The sequence below is a fragment of the Arvicola amphibius genome, chromosome 1 (genome assembly GCF_903992535.2).
Source record: "Arvicola amphibius chromosome 1, mArvAmp1.2, whole genome shotgun sequence".
Taxonomy (NCBI): Eukaryota; Metazoa; Chordata; class Mammalia; order Rodentia; family Cricetidae; genus Arvicola; species Arvicola amphibius.
Window position 1 is genome coordinate 98,379,803 of NC_052047.1, and position 24,708 is coordinate 98,404,510.

The 24,708-nt window shown below is 42.5% G+C and overlaps 1 protein-coding gene across 2 annotated transcripts; it reads left to right on the forward strand.

Moving 5' to 3' along the window:
- Positions 1 to 5,575: 5,575 nt before the first annotated feature.
- On the forward strand, positions 5,576 to 20,231 carry LOC119807267 (zinc finger protein 431-like). Of its 2 annotated transcripts, XM_038319329.1 has the most exons (4): positions 5,576 to 5,700; positions 16,653 to 16,779; positions 16,973 to 17,033; positions 18,138 to 20,231. In XM_038319329.1, the coding sequence occupies exons 1-4, from the start codon at positions 5,698 to 5,700 to the stop codon at positions 19,699 to 19,701; spliced, it is 1,755 nt and encodes a 584-aa protein (XP_038175257.1). In that variant the 5' UTR covers positions 5,576 to 5,697; the 3' UTR covers positions 19,702 to 20,231. The 2 variants fall into 2 exon arrangements, with proteins under 2 accessions (XP_038175257.1, XP_038175263.1); XM_038319335.1 differs by lacking the exons at positions 5,576 to 5,700; positions 16,653 to 16,779; positions 16,973 to 17,033 and adding an exon at positions 17,043 to 17,176.
- The last annotated feature ends 4,477 nt before the right edge of the window (positions 20,232 to 24,708 follow it).

The window sequence follows — 24,708 nt, forward strand, 5'->3', positions numbered from 1 at the left end:
AGAGAGGCGCCTCCTCAATGGAGGAGATAAATCAAATAGCTGCAGTCTTCAGAAGACAGAAAGTGTCTGGCTTTTACAATGTGGCCATGTCCAGAGGTGGACCTGCTCTCTGAGCATCCTTAAGTATAGGCAGACCTCCACATGAATGTGTCCATGACTCCTTTGATGAGGAAAAGCATAGCTTTGGGAGTGAGTTCCAGGCTATCCCTCTCCTCTGCAGGGATGACTTCTCAGGCCTTGTGGCTTGGCCGTGTTTGTCTTCACACTCGGGAACACGGGAGCCAATGAAGCTGGCTAACAGCACCTCCATGTCTGCTCATGGTCGACCGTAGTTTCCATTGGTATTCGCTTGTCCACAGTTTCAGGGAGGGACACATCTGTGAGTCTGAGGCCAACCTGACCTACACAGTGAGCTTCAGGCCGGCTGGGGCTCCACAGTGAAAGCCTGTCTCAAAAAAAGAAACAATAACAAGTAAAACCCTTAAAGAACCTGGGAGGTAGTGGCTCTAGCCTTTAAACCCAGCATTTAATAGGCAAAGGAGTTTGATCTCTGTTAGTTCAAGGCCAGCCTGGTCTACAAAGCAGGTGCAACATCAGCCAAGGCTACACACGAAAAAAAAAAAAAAAAAGGCCCTGTCTGGAAAAAAAACTTAAATTAATAGATATGCTTACTTTAAATTTTTTTTGATTCAAGATCTCTCCATGTCTGCCCAACACAAGCACTAACTGCATCTTGGGTTCTCTGTAACAGCAGTGTGTGCTCCTAACAGCTGAGCCACCTCTCCAGCCAAAATTACAAGTATTAAACCTCTGCAGTTTTAAATCAACAAGTTTACCTTTGCAGACATTTAAAAATTGATTCTTTTATCATCATAAAAGCGTTCAAATAATTATGAGGATCATTTATACGAGACAAATAAATTCACATGATATGCAGGTGATGTTTAAGAACTACATTCAAAAGAGTAAATTCCCTATGACAAGGAATTCCTATTTTTCACCTACATTCCTTACATATTTATTTTTAAGACCAGGTCTCACTGTGCGGTCCTCTCTGGACTCACAGTCACAGATTCATTCGCCTCTGCCCCACAAGGGTTGGAATAAATCATAAGTCACCATTACCAGGCCATATTTATAAACTTTATATAGCATCTACACTAAATATCACAAGCTGATAGGTAAATAGAACACAATGTCTTCTAGACCTCAAGTAAATGTATCTCATTCATAACATGCTTCTTTTTAATATTGTCTCAACATTCCTTCATAGGTTTTTTCAATTTCTTTATTGAGCTTTATATTTTATTTTATTTTATGTTTGTTTGTACATTCCTGCATGAATGTATACGCTTGCTTCCACCTCTGTGACCAGAAAAGGCTCAGGTCTGTTGGAGTGATAGGCATGTGAGCAAACCAGACTGAATGTTGGGAGCCAGGCTCAGGTCCTCTGCAAGAGCAGCACACAGTCTTGACAGCTGAGCTGTCTCTGCAGGCACTGCAGGTTTCTGAAGCTGAGCCAGTGCCATGAAAAGACGCTTTAACTTATCTTTACTTGTCCCTTTTTTTGGCTTTTTGAGACAGGGTTTCTCTGTGGGATCATCTGGCTGTCCTGGAACTAGCTTTGTAGACCAGGCTGGCCTCGAACTCACAGAGATCCACCTACCTCTGCCTCCCGAGTGCTGGGATTAAAGGCGTGCGCCACCACCGCCCATTTAACTTTACTTTTCTAATGTTGAAAACATGGCAGCCAAAGCACACTTACTCAATGCACCCTTAAAAAGGACAAGAGTCACTATAGAATTCCTGGTCTTGGTCATCATGGCTGTCTTCGTGTTCACAAGTAAGATAATGTAAAAAAACATGAGCTGTTGACAGATGTTTCTGTCCTGCCTAGTCCCGCAGCCATTCAGTCCCAAAGAAACACATAGAGGTCTATATTAATCATAAACTGTTTGGCTTATTAGCTCAGGCTTCTTATTAACTCTTACATCTTACCTTAGCCCATAATTCTTGTCTGTGTTAGCCTCTCTTAAGTGAGACACACTTGCCTGTAGCAAATAGAGCCCACCTGAGAAAATGCTGCTACCAAGAAGCCATGTTTAACTCTGTTCTTTTGTATCTAGAATTATTTCCCCAGTTTCTCGGGTTTTATGTAGATGTAGTTGTTCACATTGGTGCTACTTGTAGACAGAGGTTACTGTCCTGCCCAATCCTGCAGCCATTCAGTCCAAAGAAACACACAGAGGTCTTGTTTTGAAAAAAACGGGGGGGGGGGGGGTGCTGTGGGACAATGAATAGTCATGTACTCTGTAAGGATTTGTCAGTTATGTTGTTTTAATAAAATGCTGGAAGCAGAGGTGGGGCGATGAGAACAAGAGAATTCTGGGAAAAGGAAAGACTCAGTCTGCAGGCCTCACCCAGACACAGAGGAAGCAAGAATGCCTCACTGATAAAAGGTGCCAAGCCACACGTGGCTAAGGCACACAAGAAATATGGGTGAATGAAGGCTGTAAGAGTTAAGAAGAAGCCTGAGCTAATAGGCCAACCAGTTTACAATTAAAGTAGAACTCTGTGTGTTTCTTTGGGGACGAATGGCTATGGGATTGGGCAGAACAGAAACCTCTGTCAAGAATAAGCTTATGCTTTAAAGCTGCCAGCTGCTCAGTGAGTTGAAAGTGAAGATTTTTGGCTCCATCAGGATCATCTGGGAAGGAAAAGCCATCTTCAGTCACACATCACCCTCTGCTTTCCAATCTTTTCAAGCATTTTTTAAGATTTATTTATTTATTATGTATACAGCATTCTCAATATTCTGTCTACATGTATGCCTGCAGGTCAGAAGAGGGCACTAGATCTCATTACAGATGTTTGTGAGCCACCATGTGGTTGCTGGGAATTGAACTCAGGACCTTTGGAAGAGCAGGCAGTGCTCTTAACTGTTGAGCCATCTCTCCAGCCCCTTAAAGAATTGTTTGCATGCTGTGACAAAATACCGCATGCACCTCTGACCCATCCAGGGGCTGTCAATGGCTGTGTGTAGTGATGAGCTGCGGGCTGCGTTCCTGCCGCCCTGCTCCTGATCGCCGGCTAGCTTATGCCCCGAAATAACATCACACAAATTGTATTCTTTTAAACACTGTCTGGCTCATTAGTTCCAGCCTCTTACTCACATCTTGACTAACCCATATCTAATAATCTTTGTAACACCACGAATGGTGTCTTACCGGAAAGATTCTAGCGTACGTCCATCTTGGGCTGGAGCTTCATCTTGTCTGGCATCTCTCTGAGGAGAGGCACGGCAGTCTGACTAACTTAGGAGAGGCATGGCATCTGACTGAGCCATCTACCTCACTTCCTTCTTCCTGTTCTGTCTACTCCACCCACCTAAGGGGCAGTCTATCAAATGAGCCAGGCAGTTTCTTTATTATCCAATGAAATCAACTCAAACAGAAGACTCTCCCACATCAGCTGTGCAACCACTTCTGTCATCAGCACTAGCATGTGATTGCACCTGCCATTCTCCAAGTTCAGGTACAGATGAGATACGCTTGGAAAACTAGACTACCTGGCTGTCAGAGCCACTCAGACGGGAATCAGCAAGGGATACCTGGGAGGGGGCGCAAGGTTATAGGAAATGGCAGATTAAGAGAAATGAAGACAGAAACATAGGTCTATCCTAGGTAGAAAACTGAAGGTAAAGACCAATCAGCCCCGAGTTTGTTTCTCAACCAGCATCCATACTAAAAAAAAAAAAAAGTCAGAAGGCAGAAGAAAGGACAGTCCAGTCAGCTGACCACCTCCCTGCACTGTCCTTGGGAAGAAGCTCAAGCAGTTGTATTATCTCATTCAGCTAAACAACTTCTAATCTCTAGCAAGAAGTGCCTCTGGCTGGCTTATGCCAGTTCAGATCTTAATAGAAAAATGTGCTCTTTCACCTGGGCCAAACAGCCCTGAAAGGTTACTGGAAAAAGCAGAGCAGGCAAACTTGAACTTAAATGACTTAAGTCAGAATTGACTCCAGATGGAAACTGAGTCACACATGGGCTCCCAAACCTGAGCCAGAAATCATATGATGTGACAGACTGAACACGTCAGTCAAGTGTGGCTTTAGGGACTCCTCAGTGGAAGGCCTGCAAGCAGGACACGGGATGGAATTCCTCCCCCACAGCAGTGGAGCACAGCAGGAAAGCAGCTGGACATGGGCTCTTCTTGCCATTGTCACTGCTGTTAGCCGCTGCTTCAGCACAGTCACGGGTTCCACAGAGATGTCAAAAGTGGTCTGTAGACTTGGGGGCAAAGGCCAGGGTGCCATAGTCCCATGTAGACTCCAGGACTCCAGGCTCAAAATGCTGAGGTGGGAGTGGCCGCATGTGTTTGCCATTTGGTCTTTTGAGAAAGAGTCTCACTTATAACCCAGGCTTGCCTAACTCTCAGAGTGCTCTCCCTGATACAATGTCCTCAGTTCAGAGTTCAGTTGTGTGCCACACCAGGCTTCTGTTTATTTCATTAATATATGTGCGGAATTAATAGAAGTCGGGCATGGTGGCACAGGCCTTTAATCCAAGCTCTCTGCAGCAGAGGCAAACTGATCTTTATGACTTTTAGGCTAGCCTGGTCTGCATAGGGAGGTCCTGTACAGCCAGGGCTACAGAGTGAGACCCTGACGAAGAAAATGAAACACTAGGAATATGATGTAAAAATTCTTCTTCTAATATGGCTTACTTAATTTTCACTAGAAATGCAGAATTGAAAGAAATATAAATCTGTAGACTCATATGTAAAGCAGGCAACAAATATGTATAATTTGGTCATCAGACTATTATAAGGTTCTATATTAAGTATGGAGTTATTAAGTAAAAAATTAACTTTGACCCCATAGGGTGCAGTTGACTAAAATCCTGTTTTTACATTGATTTGTCTTTTCTACAAAATAATAGTTTAAGAGACTGCATATTTCTGGTGCATTTTTAAACCAAACTTTGTATTTACAAAAGTGAAAATGATAACATGTTTCCACAGCTGGCCTGAGGTAAGGCTAGCCCAGAAACAGGCGGGTTTCCTTTGTCCTTTCTCATTTTCATAGCAAAGCCTCACTAATGCCCTAAAAATGGGTCCTCAAATCCCCAGAAGGGGATCAGAATTGAGGGCAGGTGGCTGGTCCCTTCAGAGGTTCAAGGTACCACACTTCTCTGTCTACCAAGGATGGTGGGAGTCCCGCACCTCACTCCGCAGGCTGCTGTGGCGCTACAAAGGATAGAGCTGGCCTTTCCAGACCAGACACTTAACTCTGGCCCTACAGGGTAACCCCTGAGTTCATACACATTCTCATAAAACTGCTTCAGTACCTTAAATACGCACCTCAGTCTCCTCTCCCTCCTCTCTCTTCTCTTCTTCCTCTCTCCCTCTGTCCCTCTCTCCCTCTCTCCCTCCCTCCCTCTCTCCCTCCCTCCCTCTCTCCCTCTCTCCCTCTCTCTTTCTCTCTTCCCCCGCCCCCGCCAGCTCTTCCTATCGCTCAGATCACATTAGCCAATCAGGGCTCTCAGGCGGACTGCCAGTCAAAATGGAAAATGGGGCGGGCACTTCCGGCCTGCCATGCGGCGCGCTCCGTAGCAGCTGATCTGAGGCAGAGTCTCGTGTTCTGTGTTCTTCGCCGTCGGGCGCTGTGGGGAGAGCGGGGCGAGCTCGGAACCCGCCATGGTGAGCGAGGGCCGCCGTCCCCACGCGGGAGGAGCCGCGGGAGCCGGTGTGGGGTCCCGGGGCTGTGGGAATCGGCGGCGGACTCGGCGCCCGTGTGGTCACGTGAGGCCCCTGAGGTCCTCGCTGTGCCTGCAGCTCCGGGGTCCTGTGGACTCTGAATATCTGCCGTCTGCGGCTGTGCAGAACACGGAGATGGGTATGCAGTGTGAATAGTTCCTTGTTATGACTTCAGCATGCAAGGCATGTGCACGCGCCACTTTCGTTGTCGCCCGGAGAGGCAGATTCGCTGACTCGAAGAGCCCTGGTTCCTCTAGCGTCTTCTAGAAGTTCTGCACTTGGCACTCAACATTCAGGTGTAGGATCCGTCTGCAGTTAATTCTGTGACGGGTGTAAAGTCTGTGTCATGAACACATCTGCGTGGTAAGGCCAGACTTAAATCCCCTGCAGCAGGATATAAGGATGATTGTGTGCCGTTATGCTAGTAGTGGGAACCAAACCCAGGGCTTCTGCAAGAACAAGAAGTGGTGGTAACTGCTGAGTCATCTCTCCTGTCCTAAACTTGCCTATTTTCAAAACCTGATATGTGCCTGTGCACAAGTACAGTGTCAAGAGAGTTGAGGTTTGCTTTAAAATCTGTGTTTGGGGCTTGGGAGATGACGCAGTAGGTTTGCTGGCCAGATTTGGTCAGCTAGAGTCAGACTGGCCTGTAGGCAAAGCTATAGGGTGTTTAGTAGTTGATGCAATAGGGCCCATCCCACTGTGGGTGGGGCCTCCCTTGCAGGTGCTCCCAAGTTGCATGAGGAAGCAAACTGAGCAGGCCATGATGGCAGAGGGATGTCAGCAGCATTTCTCCAGGTTGACAGCACATGTGGGGTACATAAGCCTGTGGTGTATGTGAGTTAGCAGATCTGTTCCTGGACCCATCTTCTTGGGGTGTCAGCCAGAGCTGGAGACTTATTATTGAAGGGATTTTTCTTTATTAAGGTCTCAGTGTGCTCCAAGGTTGCCTGGATCCCAGTGTACAGCCCCACAGTCCATTAACGCTCTGTCCCCCTGAATCCGCTCCTCAATTCTTGGATTAAGGGTTTGTAGCACCACACAGTGCTAGATCTACCCATTTGACTCACAGAGTGGGCTGTCCATTTCAGTAACAGGAAAATTGTATTTGAAGCATGGCTTCTCCATGGAGAAGAGAATAGTATGGTCAGTTTGTTGTCCACTGCAGGGGTATACAGGCTAGGCAATGGCTGGATTCCAAGTTGTTTAATTCTAAGACAGTGAGCTGCAGGGGCCTCCATTAGAAGAGAAACCTGATGGGGCACCGTGAGTGAACGTCTGTGTACTTTCCCAGCGTGTGTTCATTCACACCATATCAATGAGTGCAAACCAAATTGGTGGGTGTACAAATTGGGGAGCTTACCTTGAGCCTCTGAAGTTTCCAACTGGGCGACTCTCATGTTGGTACGTGCAGACACAGCATTTGGCTGTGGCTTGTGTGTCGTCATACAGCGCTCAACAGCTAACATTTAAGTCTTACACACCGGTTGTTGGTGCCGGTGTTAGTGTTCTGTTGCTGTGAAGAGACACCCTGGCCATGGCAATTGTTACAAAGGAAAACATTTAATTGGGCCTGGCTTATAGTTTCAAAGGTTTAGTTTATTGTCACCATGGTGAGGAACATGGTGGCAGACAGGCAGACATGGTCCAGGAGAAAGTACTGGAGAGTTCTACATTGGATCCACAGGCAGCAAGAAGGCCACTGGGCCTTGCTTGGGCCCTTGAAACCTCAAGGCCCACCTGCAGTGAGACACTTCCTCCAACAAGCCCGCACCTATTAGGAGGGATTGGCCACACCTCCTAATCCCTCTCAAACTGTGCCACTCTCTGATGACTGAGTGTTCAGTCATAAAGGCGTGTGGAGGCCATTCTCATTCACAACACCACAGTATCACTTCTGTTCTCCAGGGACTGCCGGTTATCAAGAACTTTATTCCTGGTGGTGGTGCCACAGGCCTTAATCCCAGCACTCAGGAGGCAGAGGCAGGCAGATCTCTGAGTTTGAGGCCAGCCTGGTCTACAGAGCAAGTTGCAACACAGCAAGGATACACAGAGAAACCCCCTCTCTGAAAACTTCAAAACAAGAAAGAAATAAGAACTTTATTTGATGTTTCTCAATTGGTTATTCATTCGTTTTAAGAGTAAGTTGCCATGTAGCCCAGGCCTGCCTGATACTATGCCATTTGAGATACCTGCCTTGAACATCTAAACCTGCCTCTGCCGCCCAGTACTGGGAATACAGGTATGCAGGCCAGTGAGAAGAAAAAAGACAAGGGAATGAGTGTCCTCATAGCGCCCAGACTTTTATTAGGGATTGGCTGATGCAGAGGAACCTGTAAGAATCTGAGTCTATTGCCAGTCTGCAAGCTGGTATAGTCACAACTGTAAAATGGAGGTGGCAGGACGGAGGTTGAAAGGATTCTGGTTTTGTCTGCAGTGTGAATTAACTGTGAGTAGTTCTGTCATCAATTTTAGGTGATTGTTAAGCCAGAAAAATCACAGGCCAGTTAGGCAGGACCACACAAACTTGTCCAGCTCTTCTGCTCTGGTTGAACTAGTGTAACTATGGTAATTTGCTTTCTAGAAGGAAATTCACTTCTCTGTCCAAATTCCCGATTGTCCTGGTCTGTGGACCCCAATAAACATTTATCAGGACATTTATCAGTTAAGGTATCTTTGGTGTGTTCCAACATAGATTGTCCCTTCAGCACATGGGGCCATGAGCTGGTTTAGAAGCTTTAAAATAATTTTGTGAAGTTATACTTCCATCATCTGGCCTTTCCCTTTCCTGTTCCCAGCCCTCCAAAAACCCCTCCTTGCCTTCAAAGTCAGTCTTCTTTTGTTTTGGTGATCCTATTTGAATTTGACCTATTATTTTTATTAATTTAAATTTATTTTATATGCATTGGCATCAGACCCCTGAAACTAGAGTTACAAATAACTATGAGCTGCCTTCTGGGTGCTGGGAATTGAACCTGGGTCCTCAGGAAGAGCAGCCAATTTTCTCCACTGCTGTCAGTCTCTCCAATCCCCTGACCTATGTATTTTTAAAACACCCTTTTCTTCAAACTCTAAATTGTTTGCACTCTGTCCTATATTTGAATAAGAAATTGCAATAGGAAGGGAGTATACAAGTTTAATTTTTGGTTGTGAGCCTAGCATTTAAAGGCTGAGCCATCTCACCAGTCCACTGTCCCTGTTTGCTATTATTTGATTGAACAATACCAAGACAAGGACCTAGCACATAGAATTAATTATTGCATCTATTTTGTTGGTATAGCTTAAGGTGAGTCTCCCTGTCTCACCTAAAGGGGTGGTTTCTAGGTAGAGGCATTGGCCTGTCTTCATTTAATTCTAGACCTTTATGCAGGCCAGAGTTTCTGTTCTCTGTATCATGGGGCTTTATCTATTTGCAGGCCTTCACCACTACTTCTAATTTTACTCCTTCATAAAGCCCCTAGAATCACTTAGCTCAGAAATCCAGAACTCCTTTAGGATTCTGTTGGCTTTGTTGACCTCTGGTAAAGACAAAACTGCTAAGAGTTTCAGTGACACCTCTGGGTTTTTGTCAAGAACACAACTGATTCTTTTGTTTGAGGACTTTTTATCTTACGTGGCCTAGCCAATTTCTACCTCTTTTTTTGTATCTCAGCCTCTCTGAAGAAGTACTCACACCAGGATTGGAGCAACAACTGATCTGGCTTCTTCCAGCTATTTGGGGTGTCAGGTGGCAGTATTAGGGCACTACACCAAAAGTCCTATTTATAAGACCCATCTGTCAGATGCAGATAGGAAAGTAGGTCCTTGACTGGTATTTTGAAGGGATTAAAGTGCCCAGAGTACATTAGGCTGTCCTGATCCGGTCACAGGAGCCCCTTCCATAGACTCCTGGTTTTCTTGTGTCGATAAGGTTATTCTCCAGAGCAGTGACCCCGCCATCAGCTTTCATTCCTTTAGCAGCTGTTGCAGAGCTAAAAGTCAGCATGGTCCCCTTCTCATATGGCTTCTAAATAGGAAGAGAAAAGATGTTTACCATCATTTCATGTTTATATTAAAATACTGGCTAGTCTTCCTTAGCTGTGCTTCAGTGAGCCAAAGTCTGATGTCGTATATCTGAGAAACATCTTTTTATCAAGTGTGTGTGTGTGTGTGTGTGTGTGTGTGTGTGTGATATATTTGTCTAAGGACTATCTCCTGTAGACTCTGTGGAGTGTCATCCCTTGAGTTGTTACCAAGTCTTTTAGTTTTTGGTTAAAATTTCCTGCTGAGTGCTGAAGACTAGGCAGGTGACCAAAAGTAATTTTTTCTCTCCTGTTAAGGCCAGTTGTGCAGCTGATCCTCTGGTGTCACATGGACTTGAGAGAACTCTCGGGCTCCTGTAACCTTTTTTGTGCTACTTGGATATGTACAATATGAGGATAAGTCAAAGCCTTGCTTGACAAACTGGTTCCCTTTGAAACCTGGATTGACCCTTTTGGTAGACCTGACAATATTTTTAATTCATTGAATGGGGTCTGTTTGCTCTCCAAATTTACAGTCTGTCAAGCCCTGTTATTTTTCTCAAAATATCCCTGTCATATTCTCAATCTAAGTAGAAGTCGAACATTACATGACTCAGAATTTCCCCTTTAGAGATAGCTTTCTATAAGTCAAGTTGCTTGTGTTAGAAAAGACACAGTATAATTTATCATGTGCAATGTGGGATTAATAACTCATAATTTAAAGACTATAGAACACAGAAAATATCTAAAATAACTGAGAAAGAAACAATATTAGGATATTCTTTTTTCATGTCTTGTTTATTTCAATGCAAACAGAAAATTATGTAAAAGCATGGGTTCCTAGGGCATGCTTAGGGCGAAGCAAAGATGGAAGTCAATGTGGGCCAGAAAAGTCCCAAGTGTCTTTGGAAAAAAAAACTATGTGGATGTTCCAGGACAGAGTTGGGAGCATGAGGTGAGGTGTTAAGGCCCAGCGTAGCCTCTCACTGGCAGCATGTTGTCTAGCACCCTGCCATCTATTCTCTTGATTCTCTTGGATGTGTACTTTCCCAAGTCTGGCTCTGGGCTAATACAAATTCACATAAGCCTTCCAATTCTAACCATTGTAGAGGATTAGGAAGTTAATGTTAGTCCTGTTAATCTTGTTAATCTTAGTCCTAGTTAATATTAGAGGTGAAATCTGGGCAGCATTTCCTCAGCTGGTGGTCTGTTGCAGAGGTAGAGACGAGACTGGGGTATTGGGTTTGGAGAAGAGGAAGGAAGATAGGAAGGAAGATGAAGGTCTTCGGTTAATTCACCTGTTTCCCCAGGTGTATTACAGTGAATGCCTGCTGGTGTTGGGATGCATTGGGGGGAAGGAAGGTTGGAGAGCTTTGTGATCCATTGGGGATGGGGTCAGGGAGGAAAGGGAGACAGAGGCAGGTGTTCTGCTACACAGTTGGGCATGGGTCTGGGGAAATTGGATCTGGAGAACAGGAGAGGTGTGGAGCCACCGTCAGCCCCCTTGTCAGGAAGAACTAGGTCATTGTTACAGTCTGAACAAAGCAAAAACAAATGCCAGCAGTGTAAATAGCTCACTGTCCATTCATCTGGGATTCACATCTTCTGGGCTCTGCCCTCTGCAGCGCACACAGCCTGTCTTCTAGGCTCCGACTGCCTCTGCTCCACCGCTGCTGTTCTTGGTGTCATCTCACGGTACTGGTATCTCCACTGTGCTCAGGCTCCTTGCTGCAATTCTACTTTCACCAATAGGCTCTCCTGGCTTACTTCCTGGTGCTAAACCTCAACTTCCCTGCATAATTCTGTTCAATCCTGAGCCTTCAGCTGCTACTAAGACTGCATCTTCACCAATGGCCTCTCACTGTGCCAAGCCTCAGGTGCCCTTCACAACTCCTTTATGCCTTCAAAACCAGTACCACCTGGGTGACTCTTACACTCCTAAGTTCACCTGCCAGTTCAACCTTGGCCACTGTGGTGGTGTGAAAGACAGTAGCACTATATTGGGAGCTGTGGCGGTGTTGGTGTAGGTATGAAGTAAGTATGTCACTGTGGAGGCAGGCTTTGAGTTGTGATATATACTCAGGCCTCGCTCAGTGTGATACACAAACTTATCATTCATAAACGCAGGTGACTCGAGGCCTCTGCTGGTCTCTTGGCAGGTGAGAGATCTCGGCAGGTGAGAGACGGACAGTGTTAACATTTATAAAATGGGATAACCCGAGGCCGGCCCCATGAGAGGCAACAGCAGGTCCCCTTGGCCCTTGGGAGACCGCAGTGAGTGAAAGACAGATACACCATGCAGAGAGAGCCTGGGTAGAGAGTTTATTTAGTGAGCTATGGAGGGAAAAGAGAGAAGGGGTGTGAGAAAGATTAGAGAGGGAGAGACAGATTCTTCACACAAAGGGGCTGGTAGAATCTTTACTTCTTCTGAAACGTCACAAGCCAGACCTCCATCTTCTGGACTGCTCTCAGTATTCTATCTTCCAAGCTCCTGCAGAACTGTTCACTTGAGCTCTCAACGCTCAATGGCTCTTTTAGCCAAAAGTTCCAAAGTCCTTTCACAATCCTCCCGAAACAACATTGCCAGATTTGTAAGCAATACCCCACGATACTGGTACCAACTTGTCTTACTTAGGTTTTCTATTGTTGTGATAAAGCACCATGTCTAAAAAGGAAGTTGCAGAGGAAGGGGTTTATTTGGCTTACACTTTATTATCAGTGTACATCAAAGGAAACCAGGTCAGGAACCTGGAGGCAGGAACTGATGCAGAGCCCATGGACGGGCACTGCTACTGACTTGCTTCCCATGGCTTGCTCAGCCTGCTTTCTATAGAACCCAGGACCACCAGCCCATGGATGGAACTATTCACAGTGGACTGGGCCCTCTGACAACCAGTAATTAAGAAAATGCCCTACTGATTTCCAAAGTGGTTGCACAAGTTTGCATTCCCACCAGCAATGAATGAGTGTTCCCCTTACTCCACATCCTCTCCAGCACAAGCTATCATTAGTGTTTTTGATTTTAGCCATTCTGACAGGTGTAAAATGGTATCTCATAGTTGTTTTGATTTGCATTTCCCTGATAGCATTTTCCTGAAGTATCTTTAGGCCATTTGAAATTCTTCTGTTGAGAATTCTCTGTTTAGTTCAGTACTCCATTTTTGAATTGAGTTATTTAGAATTTTAATGTCTAATTTCTTGAGTTCTTCATATATTTGGAGGTCAGACATTTGTCTGATGTGGGGTTGGTGAAGATCTTTTCCCATTCAGTAGGCTGCTTTTTTGTCTTATTGACTGTGTCCTTTGCTTTTTACAGAAGCTGCTCAGTTTCAGGAGGTCCCATTTATTTATTGTTGCTTTTAGTGTCTGTGCTACTGGGGTTTATATTTAGGAAGTAGTCTCCTGTGCCCATGCATTGAAGGCTACTTCCTACTTTCTCCTCTATCAGGTTCAGTGTGGTCTGAGTTATATTGAGTTCTTTAATCCATTTAGACTTGAGTTTTGTGCATGATACATATGGACCTATTTTCATTCTTCTACAGGTTGACATCTAGTTATGCCAGCACCCTTTATTAAAGATGCTTTCTTTCTTCCATTGTATAATTTTAGCTTCTTTGTCAAAAATCAGGTGTTTATGTGTATATGGATTAATATCTGGGTCTTCAATTCGATTCCATTGGTCAACGTCTCTGTTTTTATGCCAATACCAAGCTGTTTTCATTACTGTAGCTCTGTAATAGAACTTGATGTCAGGGATGGTAATGCCTCTGGCAGTTCCTTTATTGTACAGGATTGTTTTGTTTTTCCATATGAAGTTGATTATTGTTCTTTCAAGGTCTGTGAAGAATTGTGTTGGGATTTTGATGGGGATTACATAGATTTGCTTTTGGTAGGATTGCCATTTTTACTATGTTGGTTCTTCTATCCAAGAGCATGGGAGACCTTTCCATTTTCTGGTGTCTCTTTTAATTTCTTTCTTCAAAGACTTAAAGTTCTTGTCAAATAGGTCTTTCACTTCCTTGGTTAGTGTTACCCCAAGATATTTTATGTTATTTGTGGCTATTATGGAAATCATTATGGCAGTTTCTCAGAAAATTGGGAATCAACCTACCTCAGGATCCAGCAATACCACTCTTGGGAATATACCCAAAAGATGCTCAATTATACTACAAAAGCATTTATTAAACTATGTTCATAGCAGCATTATTTGTAATAGCCAGAACCTGAAAACAACCTAGATGCCCCTCAAATGAAGAATGAATAAAGTATGGTACATTTACACATTATAATACTACTCAGCGGTAAAAAAACAATGACATCTTGAATTTTGCATGCAAATGGATGGAATTAGAAAACACTATCCTGAGTGAGGTAACCTAGACCCAAAAAAATCAATACGGTATGTACTCACTCATAAGTGTTTCCACTTATATACAAAGGACACTGAGCCTATAGTTCATGATCCTAGAGAAGCTAAGTAATAAGGTGAACCCGAAGAAAAACATATATAGACCCATCACACCCATGCTCCCACTTTTGTCAGGAGATCTTGTCAGTGTCCAAAAGTGGGAGCATGGGTGTGAGGGGGTAGAAGGAAGAGTAGAAGAGAAAGAGGAGGGGAGAAGGGAAGGTTTGAGGAGAACTTGGGGGAATTGGATAGTCAAGATGGAAGAAGGACAATATGAGAGCAAGGAAAGAGATAGCTTTGATTGAGGGAGCCATTATGGGGTTAACAAGAAACCTGGCTCTAGAAAAAGTCCCAGGAATCCACACTGATGACCCCAGCTAAGACCCTAAGCAATAGAGGAGAGGGTGCCCGAACTGGCCTTGACTTGCAGTCAGACTGATGAATATCTTAAATATCACCGTAGAACCTTCGTCCAACAACAGATGGAAACAAAGGTAGAGACCCACATCAGAACACTGGACTGAGCTCCCAAAGTCCAGTTGAAGAGTAGAAGGAATGAGAATATGAGCAAAGAGGTCGAGATCATGAAGGGTTCACCAGCTGAAATAGTCTACCTTAGCTAATTGAAACTCTCCAGCTCCACTGGACTGGGAACAAACAAGCATAGGACCAAATTAGTCCCTCTGAATGTGGCTGACAGTTGTATGGCTGGGACAGACTGAGGGACCACTGTCAGTGGCACCAGGATTTATCTCTACTGCATGTACTGCCTTTTTGGGATCCTATTCTCTTTGTATGTATACCTTGCTCAGACTAGATGTAATAGGGAGGGCCTTGAACTTTCCACAAAGCAAAATGACTCGCCCTCTCTTAGGATTAGAGGGTGGTGGGGTGGGAGGGTGTGTGGAGGGAATGGGAGGAGGGGAGGGAGTGGGAATTTGGATTGATATTTTTTTAAAAAAATTTCTAATAAAAAAAACATTAAAAAAGTAGAAAATGCCCTACAGGCTTACCTAAAGCTCTGTCATATTGAGGCATTTCCTCAGTTGATTTCCTCCTCTCAGATAACTTTGACTTGTATCAAGTTGGCATAAAACTAGCCAACACACATTAGATTGCTTTTTTAAATTTTTGCTGTTGTTGATTTGTTTTTTGTTTTTTGGTTTTTTTGTTTTTTGTTTTTTTTTTTTTAGACAGAATCTCACTATATAACAGCTTTGACTGTCCTGGAACTTGCTCTGTAGACCAGGCTGGACTCAAACTCACAAAGATATGCCTGGCTCTGTCTCCTGAGAGCTGAGATTTAAAGACAAGCACCATGAGCCCCTGGCAAGATTTTTGAAAATATGCTATGTCTTTTGCCTGTGTGTGTATGTGCGTGTATGTGCGTGTGTGTGTGCGCGCGCGCCACATGTGAGCCTGGTGTTACTGAAGTCAGGAAAAATATATTGTCTTATCTTGATTTGAAGTTACAAATGGTTGTAAACCTCTAAGTGAGTACTGGGAATTGATTGAGGTCCTCTGCAAAAACAACACATTATCTCTTCAACTGTTGAGCCATATATGTATACTCTAATTTTTTTATTCAACATTTCCTTTGCTAATGCTTTTGAGAACTTTTTGATCTGCTAGTCAGTAACTTATTAAAATTTCATTCAGAAATATATTAGTCTTAAAGTTTAAACTGGGCCACTCCAGTTTTCTGGAAGACAAGTATAGAACTGGAATGAATGTTTAAGTCTTTGGAGGAATTCTGTTTGATCCCCTAAGTGCTTTCTATTCTTGTTTGTTTGTTTGTTTGTTTGTTTGTTTGTTTGTTTGTTTGTGACAGCGTCTCACTATGTACCTCTGTCTGTCTTGGAAATCTCTACATAGACCAGGCTGGCCTCAAATCTCAGAGAGTCACCTATCTCTGCCTCCTTCGTTTTGGAATTAAAGGTTTGCACCACCATGTGTACCTTGTTCATTCTTTTTTAAGTTAGGATTTTTGATACAATTTTGCTATTGTTTCCTCCTCATCATGCTGTTTGCATGTCTCTCTGTATATCTGCTAATTAATAGTCATTTCTCTTGCAATGCTATAACCTATTCGGCAGGCATAGAAATGAGAGGCATGATCTTCCTTTTATATTTCCTTCTAAAACATCTTCGTGGGGCTGGAGAGATGGCTCAGAGGTTAAGAGCATTGCCTGCTCTTCCAAAGGTCCTGAGTTCAATTCCCAGCAACCACATGGTGGGTCACAACCATCGGTAATGATGTCCGGTGCCCTCTTCTGGCCTGCAGGCAGACACACAAACAGAATATTGTATACATAATAAATTAATTAATTAATTAATTAATTAATTAAAAAATCTTCGTGACTGCATTTGAAATTCTGTGACATGGAATAAGTGTATGGATCATACAGAATCGTGTAAATATATTCTCAATTTTCAATGCAGTTAGTCTCACCATTTCTATTATGTATATATTTGGGGTGCTTTAGGATGCACTGACCTATGAGGATGTTCATGTGAATTTCACACATGAAGAGTGGGCTTTGCTGGATCCTTCCCAGAAGAGTCTCTATAAAGATGTGATGCTGGAAACCTACTGGTACCTCTCTTCTGTAGGTAAGACTGTTGGGTTTTTTGTTACTTTTTACCAATAAGTGGACAAGCATTTCTTGATTGTTGATGCTTTCCTGGGATTGAAGGAAGTATGTGATGAATAAATTAGGCATGATTCTCAGGTTCAACAAAAATAGTGACTTAAATTTTGCAGTTTGCTATAATATATCATACATTTTCCGCTACTGTATTTTAGGCTACAAATGGGAAAACCAGAATTTTGAAGAACATTGTCAAAGTTCTAGAAGACATGAAAGGTAATCTTCATATGCAAACTGATATATATGTACCTCTGAAGAAATCTCAGTTTTCCCTGAAACTTTAAGAAAAGACAACGCTAAATAAGCACAGTTTTGTGATGATTATGAAATTCTCACAAACCAATGTACCTCAGTGTCAGGTAGGTGATCTATTTCCAAGGCATTCCTCTAAGAAAGAAGACAATGAAAAAAATGTGTTAACACATAACACTTTTAATTATATTAATTATAGCCCCGTGAGATCCATTTTGTAGAACTGTTTATCCTTTTTGTTTCATACCATGTATATCATATAGGAATCCCTTAATTAGGGGGATCAGTATCTATCCAAGACCTTTTTTTAATTAAGATTTATTTATTTACTATGTATACAGTGTTCTGCCTGAATGTTCCCTGCAGGCCAAAAGAAGGCACCAGATCTCATTACAGATGGTTTGAGCTAACATGTGGTTGCTGGGAATTGAACTCAGTACCTCTGGAAGAGCAGCCAGTGCTCTTAACCTCTGAGCCATCTCTCCAGCCTGTCCAAGACCTTTTATATGCATATAGTCCATAGTAAAGCTAGTGTTGCCCATATAATTACAGAGTTTACTTACCATAGTTTATTGAGAGGAATAGTTGATGAGCATCAAGAAGGCTGTCATGGTGGAAAAACCTTAATCCCTATACCACATCTCTCTATGAGGAACAAAAACTTAGATTGTGTAAATGCAATGTGAAAGCCTTTTGTTTGTTGTTCTATAGATACCTAAAAATAAGAGATATGAAAAGCAGTGTAACCAACAGTTAGATATGTAGTAGTCCCCACTATGAGTAGATTTGGTGAATATGATACAAATTTACAATTCATTCGTTTTCCAACTACACTGGGAGTACATCAACAAACTCACACTGTTAAAAAAAAAAAAAACCTTATGAGTACAAGGAATGTGAGAATTCTTTCACTTCACACATGTAGTATGACTCACGGTATAGATAAATGTTGTGCATGCAGCCAGTGTGGTAAAATTCTTTGTTCTTCCAGTTCTGTTCTGAAAAAGCTCATATGGTAAAAGGAAGTGATAAATATGAACTATCTACTAAAGTCTTTAACCTTCACAGGTATCTTCAAACATACAAAGGAACCCATAATGAAGAAGATCTGTGTGAATATAATCAACATGATAAAGACTTTAGATCTGATTCCTCTTTACAGTTAGACCAAAGAACTCATGTGAAAATAGAACCCTATAAACTTAATCAAGGTAGAAAAGACTTTGCATATTTCACTAGTCTTCAATATCTTGAAAACATTCATACTGGAGAGAAACCCCATGAATGTAATCAATGTGGTAAAGCCTTTTTACATTTCAGTCATTTTCAAAACCATTACAAAATGCATACTGGAGAGAAACCCTATAAATGCCATCAATGTGGTAAAGCCTTTGGAAGTCGCAATTATCTTAAAATACATGGAAGAATTCATACTGGAGAGAAACCCTATGTATGTAATCTGTGTGGTAAAGCTTTTATATATTTAAGCAGTCACCGAAATCATGAAAAATCTCATACTGGGGAGAAACCCCATGTATGTAATCAATGTGGTAAAGCCTTTGCATGTCGCAGTGATCTTAAAACACATGAAAAAATTCATACTGGAGAGAAACCCTATGTATGTAATCAATGTGGTAAAGCCTTTATACATTTCAGTCCTCTTCAGATCCATTTCAGAAACCACACTGGAGAGAAACCCTATAAATGCCATCAATGTGGTAAGGCCTTTGGAAGTCGCCAATATCTTAAAGTACATGGAAGAATTCATACTGGAGAGAAACCCTATGTATGTAATCTGTGTGGTAAAGCTTTTATGTTTTTAAATAGTCACCGAAATCATGAAAAATCTCATACTGGGGAGAAACCCCATGTATGTAATCAATGTGGTAAAGGCTTTGTATGTCGCAGTGATCTTAAAACACATGAAAAAATTCATACTGGAGAAAAACCCTATGTATGTAATCAATGTGGTAAAGCCTTTATAAGTCGCCGTAAGCTTCAAATACATGAAAGTACTCATACAGGAGTGAAACCTTATGAATGTAATCTGTGTGATAAAGCCTTTGCACAATTCATTCATCTTCAAAACCATTTCAGACACCATACTGGAGAGAAACCCTATGAATGCAGTCAGTGTGGTAAAGCCTTTGCAAATTGCGGTTCTCTTAAAACACATGAAAGGATTCATACTGGAGACCAACCCTATAAATGTAATCAATGTGGGAAAGCCTTTCCACATTTCAGTCGTCTTCAAAATCATTATAAAATCCACACTGGAGAGAAACCCTATAAATGCAGTCAATGTGATAAGCCCTTTGCAAGTCGCAATTATCTTAAAATACATGAAAGAATTCATAGTGGAGAAAAGCCCTATATATGTGATCAGTGTGGTAAAGCCTTTGCACATTCCAATAGTCTTCGAATTCATGTAAAAAGTCATACTGGAGAGAAGCACCATGAATGTAATCAGTGTGGTGAAGCCTTTATAAGTCACCGTAGTCTTCAGATACACCGAAGAACTCATGCAGCAGTAAAACCTTACAAATGTAATCAATGTGGTAAAGCCTTTACAAGACACAAAAATCTTCAAAATCATGAAAGGAGGCATACTGAAGAAAAACACTGTATATAATTGCTGCACTGAAACTTTGAAGGTCAATGTAATCTTCAAACGCATCAAAGAAGTAATAGTAAAAAGAAATCCTACAAATGTCAATGTGATAATGCCTCTATATGTTACAGTGTTCTTCACAGTATTAAGAATTACTCCTGAAGAAAAACACCATGAATCTAGTAAATTCAGTAAAGCTTTGCATACCACATACATTGTTTCCTCTGAGCAGTCTCACTGGTGCTCAGATAAAATTAGTAGAACCATTCCATCAGTCAGATACTGTTTTTTTTCAAATTATAAATAAATTGTCATCTATGAATAAAGGAGCACAGAATAATTTGCATAATAAGACCTATTTGCAAGTGAAGATGGTATTTATCCTGCCATCCATTCTTTTGAATTCTGTTAATTTATTCTAAACACTAAATGTAGGAGGCTGCTTGTTCGTTTCCTGGCAACTCAGACTCCTAAAATAATCTCAGAGAAACTGTACTAATTAAATCACTGCTTGGCCCATTAGCTCCAGCTTCTTATTAGCTAGCTCTTACATACTAATTTAACCCATTTCTATTCATTTGTGCTTACCAGCAAAGTTCTGCCAGACGGGAGTTACATGACTTCTCTCTGACTCCACCTCCTTTCTCCCAGCATTCAGTTTAGTTTTCCCCGTCTAGCTCTGCTCTACCCTATCACAGGCCCAAAACAGCTTCTTTATTAACCAATGGCATTCACAGCATACAGAGGGGAATCCCACATCACCTCCTCTTTTCTGTTTAAATAAAAAGGAAGGTTTTAACTTTAACATAGAAAAATGACGTATAACAAAGTAGCTATCAAGCAAGGATTACAGTTGTTTATATCTATTTTATCTTTTATCATAACTAAGGAAAGCTATAATTATATATTTTTCAACTCCATCAAAGACTCCAGAAGGATATAATATTACCTAAGTAAATAGGAAATACATTGTAAGCATCTTCCAAAACTCTAGAATTGACAAAGACATCTCACTCCTTGGATAATTGCCCGAGAGAATGTTGAGCACCAAAGACACTCCACATGGAACTTGTTTTCTTCTTGGCAAAACTGGCCTTTGTGCAAGGAACTGTTCATGCATCGACCTCTGACAACATGCACAATGTCCAAACAGGACAAGCAGGATACAAGAAAAAAAAGACTGTCAAACCTTGACAAGACAGGGTAAGACGGTTTTGAAAAAATTCCTGCCTCTGAAAATGGTCTGTCAGTTACTCTAGGACTTAGCCAAAATTGGTTGCTCCATTGTTGCAAATGAGACTTTGGGTGATTGCCCAGGTAGTCAGTTGTCTCTGTCATTTGTTGCACATTTTGGGATTTGCTTGATTGCACTTCCTGCTTACTCAAGTAATATTATTTCCCTTCTTGGATCTTGGATGAGGTTGAAGACTAGATAGTTGTAGTTACTTTCCTCTCATGACTTGGCCAAGTTATTTATAACATAAGACATTCCTTAGGACAGGATAATTATTGAAACATCCCATGTTTCTTGCTTGATATTGTTTATAGTGATTGTAATTCTAATTTTTATACCTGATATTTGTTCTTTTTGTATTAGGATTAGAACTCTCCTATTTAAACTAAAGGGGAGGTGCTGTAGGAAATCCTACAGCCTTTAAGTTACCCGCCCAGTTGGGCATGGTCTCTCATAAATGCCTATGGAAAGTGTGCCTTCTCCCGCTCTTCCTGCTGCTGAATTCAGTTCCTGTTCCCTGTTCATGCAGAGGACTGTGATCTGTGACTCTATCCCTAAATAAATAACCCTTTGTTAACTCAATTCTGAGCTAGTGTGGGATTTCTTTTTAGTGTCCATCTTCAACTAAAGGCTTGTTCCTAATAGTTTCTCAGAAACACAAATGGCAGAGAATTGTCTCAGTGAGTAAATGAAGCAGAAAATTGTCTCAGTGGGTAAAGTCGTTGCAGCTAAACCTGATGACCTGAGTTCAGTCTCTGGGATATATACTTCACTCATGCCAGTGTTTCTGATTAATCTAAGGGAATGTGTTACAGCTGTAGAGATGCAGAAGATATCCTGACTTATTGGGAAGCCAGGCTATGCTTAGAGCCACAATAGTACAGGTCTGGAGCCTGGAACTGCAATAGGACAGCTCAGCTCTGGAGGGTAAAGCCGCAATACAACTCTGGAGGGGGATAGAGCCTCAGTAGGACAGCTCTGGAGGGTAGAGCCGCAATAGGACAGCTCTGGAGGGGTAGAGCCTCAGTAGGACAGCTCTGGAGGGGTAGAGCCTCAGTAGGACAGCTCTGGAGGGGTAGAGCCGCAATAGGACAGCTCTGAGGAGGTAGAGCCTCAGTAGGACAGCTGAGGCTGGGGTGCCGTGGGGGATGGTCTCCCCACAGGATATAGCAGTCCTGCTCTTCTGGAGAACCACTACAGCTGAGCTCTGCTCTTTGTTTCCTGAAGGGAACATCCTAGCAGAGGTATCTGCTTCTTCTCCAGTCCAAGATTTTTTTTTTTTTTTTTTTTTCTGTAGTGGAAGCCCCTGGGGAAATGTAGCAGCAATCTCCTCGGGTGCGGCGAGCGAGCCCCGACCAGCGGGGAAAGATCACCACTGACACAGGATCCTTCTCTGATCACACTTTATTGAAGCGCTGCTTTGAGGGAGAGCTGGAAGTAGGGGGCCCCCCGAGCCGGGCTGGGTGGCGGCTTATATACAGGAGGACGGGGCGTGTCTACTGATTAGGTGACGAGGCAGAAAAGGATTGGTGGAAACCTGTTGCTAGGCAGATGTGGCGCGAGAAGTTCGCGCCACATACTTGTTTACTTCAGCACTTGGCGCCATCTTGTAATGGCGAAGTGTAGATGTGGCCGCCACAGTTCCCCCCTTTTAATTTTATGACATTTAAAAGACAGTCAAGGCTGAGGTCAGAGGACCTTACCCTGAAAATGTAGACATGTCCCGTTTTTCTCAGGGATGGGAAAAATAAGCGGGACTACCCATATGCATAAGGTCATGATCTCCTGAGTGGATCTACTCAGTGCACTCTTAGGTGCAAAACCTCCTGTCCAGGACAACACATCCCCAGATTCAGGGGAACCTCATCGATCCCTCTTTCCGAGTGCAATGGCTCAATGGCCTTCGGGTGCAAAAGCAGGGATTAGGGTCAGGAGTCCTGTAAGATGCTGATCCAAGCTTGGGGGGAGTTGCCGGCCTCCAAGGCTGCGAGGGCACGTGCAATGGCCACCTTTTCCCGTTTCCTTACCCGAATCAGCCTTAGAATCAGAAACAACGCCAATATCACTCCCGAAGTTAATATTAATCCTAGCACGCCAACCCCTGCCCATTCCTTAATATATGAAAAGGTATCTACCAGCCAATCTGTAAATTCCCCCAGCAAAACCATAGTCGCCTGGGTTTGATTCAAAGCCAAAATCTTCAAACTAAAATTTGCTTGCAATTGTTCCAATTCCCTTGTCCAATTGCCATTTAGATATTGAGAAATCGCTCGGGATTCATTAAGGGTAGCAGTATAGGGGGTAACACACAAGTGCTTAGTACGATCCACACAACCAAAGGTAACTATATCAAACATTTCTAACATATTTCTTTCCACCAAATCAACTCTCTTATTTAACAATAAAATACCTGACATTAATTGATGGTTAATCTTTTCTTGTATATACATAGCGTCCGAGGTTTTTTGAACCACAGAATTGATAATAGTAACTGTCTGAACTTGATTGGCCATAGCTACTCCTGCAGTAACAGCCGCCGCAGCAGACACTGCAATAGCCATCACAATAGTTGCTGTAATGCCAAAATCCCTTTTCCGGCGAACCAGGGTGGCTAATGGGAAGTTCTTAGGATTGGCTTTTACAGGCAAAAACACAAAGGTAGGGATGCGCATAACAATCGCACCTGAATGGCAGAAATTCCAACATTGTGACAGAGAGCAATTATCCTTCTTGCAATCAACTGCAGTATTATTTGAACTCCCTGTAGTATTAAACAAAAGCCAGACAAAGGGAGGATCCAGGCAAACTCTGGTTTGCCGTAGAGTAGTATTATGTTTTTTCTCTACATTAGTTATATTAATTTCTTTAGAAGTGTGATTCATAATCCCTGTATAATTATTTAACATAATTATTCCAGAGCGAACAAATGTAGCAAATGGAGACAACTCAGTTATAGCTCCTCTGGAATTCATAAGTATCCACGGAGTAAAGGGTGATCCAACCTTTATCATAAGTTTTCTTTTAACCTTAAAATGGTTAAGATTCCTAAGAACCCATCCAGAATTATTGTAAAATTTATCATATCGTCCTCTGCAATCCACAAATTCAGGGGGATAGCTCAAATCATTACCAGAGCATCTAGGGACAGACCAAGAAAAAATATTATTACTAGTATGATTACTATTGCCAACCTGTGAATCACTATTATTAACCTTGCTAACCTGTACCCAATTGGGCGTTGTAAGGTTGCAACTGATCCCATAAGTGGTAACATTAACAGTATCATTGGAACCGGAATAGGAGCCAGATCCAGATTTAGCTCCAGATCTAACCTGAGGCAGGGCTACGCTAATGGCCTTTCTCAAAAAATTGGGGGTATCTTCTAAAAATGGATCTCTAGCTACAGTAAGATTCATGGCATCTAGCAAGATGCAGTCTGAGATAGAAGTGCTCTGATTTGTGGTAAAACATGAAGTTCCTGCTAGGGGCACTACAGTTTGATTAAATTTTTGTTCCTGTGCATCCACCTTTTTGCAAACTAAGTTCAATTGGCAACTATCAACAAAAAATTGTGGCAATATTGTGGACTCATTGTGAACAGGAATTGGAATGGGCCATGTACGGGCCACAGCCCAGAAATAAGATTCTTCAGATTCAACTGGAACTGGTAGGTTCACCAACAGGATCAGGAGCAGCAACATCTCCTTGCTCTTCGTCAGGCTGTTCCAGTGTTGTCACGATCCTTGTCAGTCTGGTAGGAATCCACACCGGATCTGGCCGATTCTGAAAATTAA

Coding starts and splice junctions, on each gene's coding strand:
- LOC119807267 (XM_038319329.1), top strand. Junction 16,780..16,972: donor CTGGTACCTCTCTTCTGTAG/GTAAGACTGTTG, acceptor ACTGTATTTTAG/GCTACAAATGGGAAAACCAG. Junction 17,034..18,137: donor AGTTCTAGAAGACATGAAAG/GTAATCTTCATA, acceptor TAACCTTCACAG/GTATCTTCAAACATACAAAG.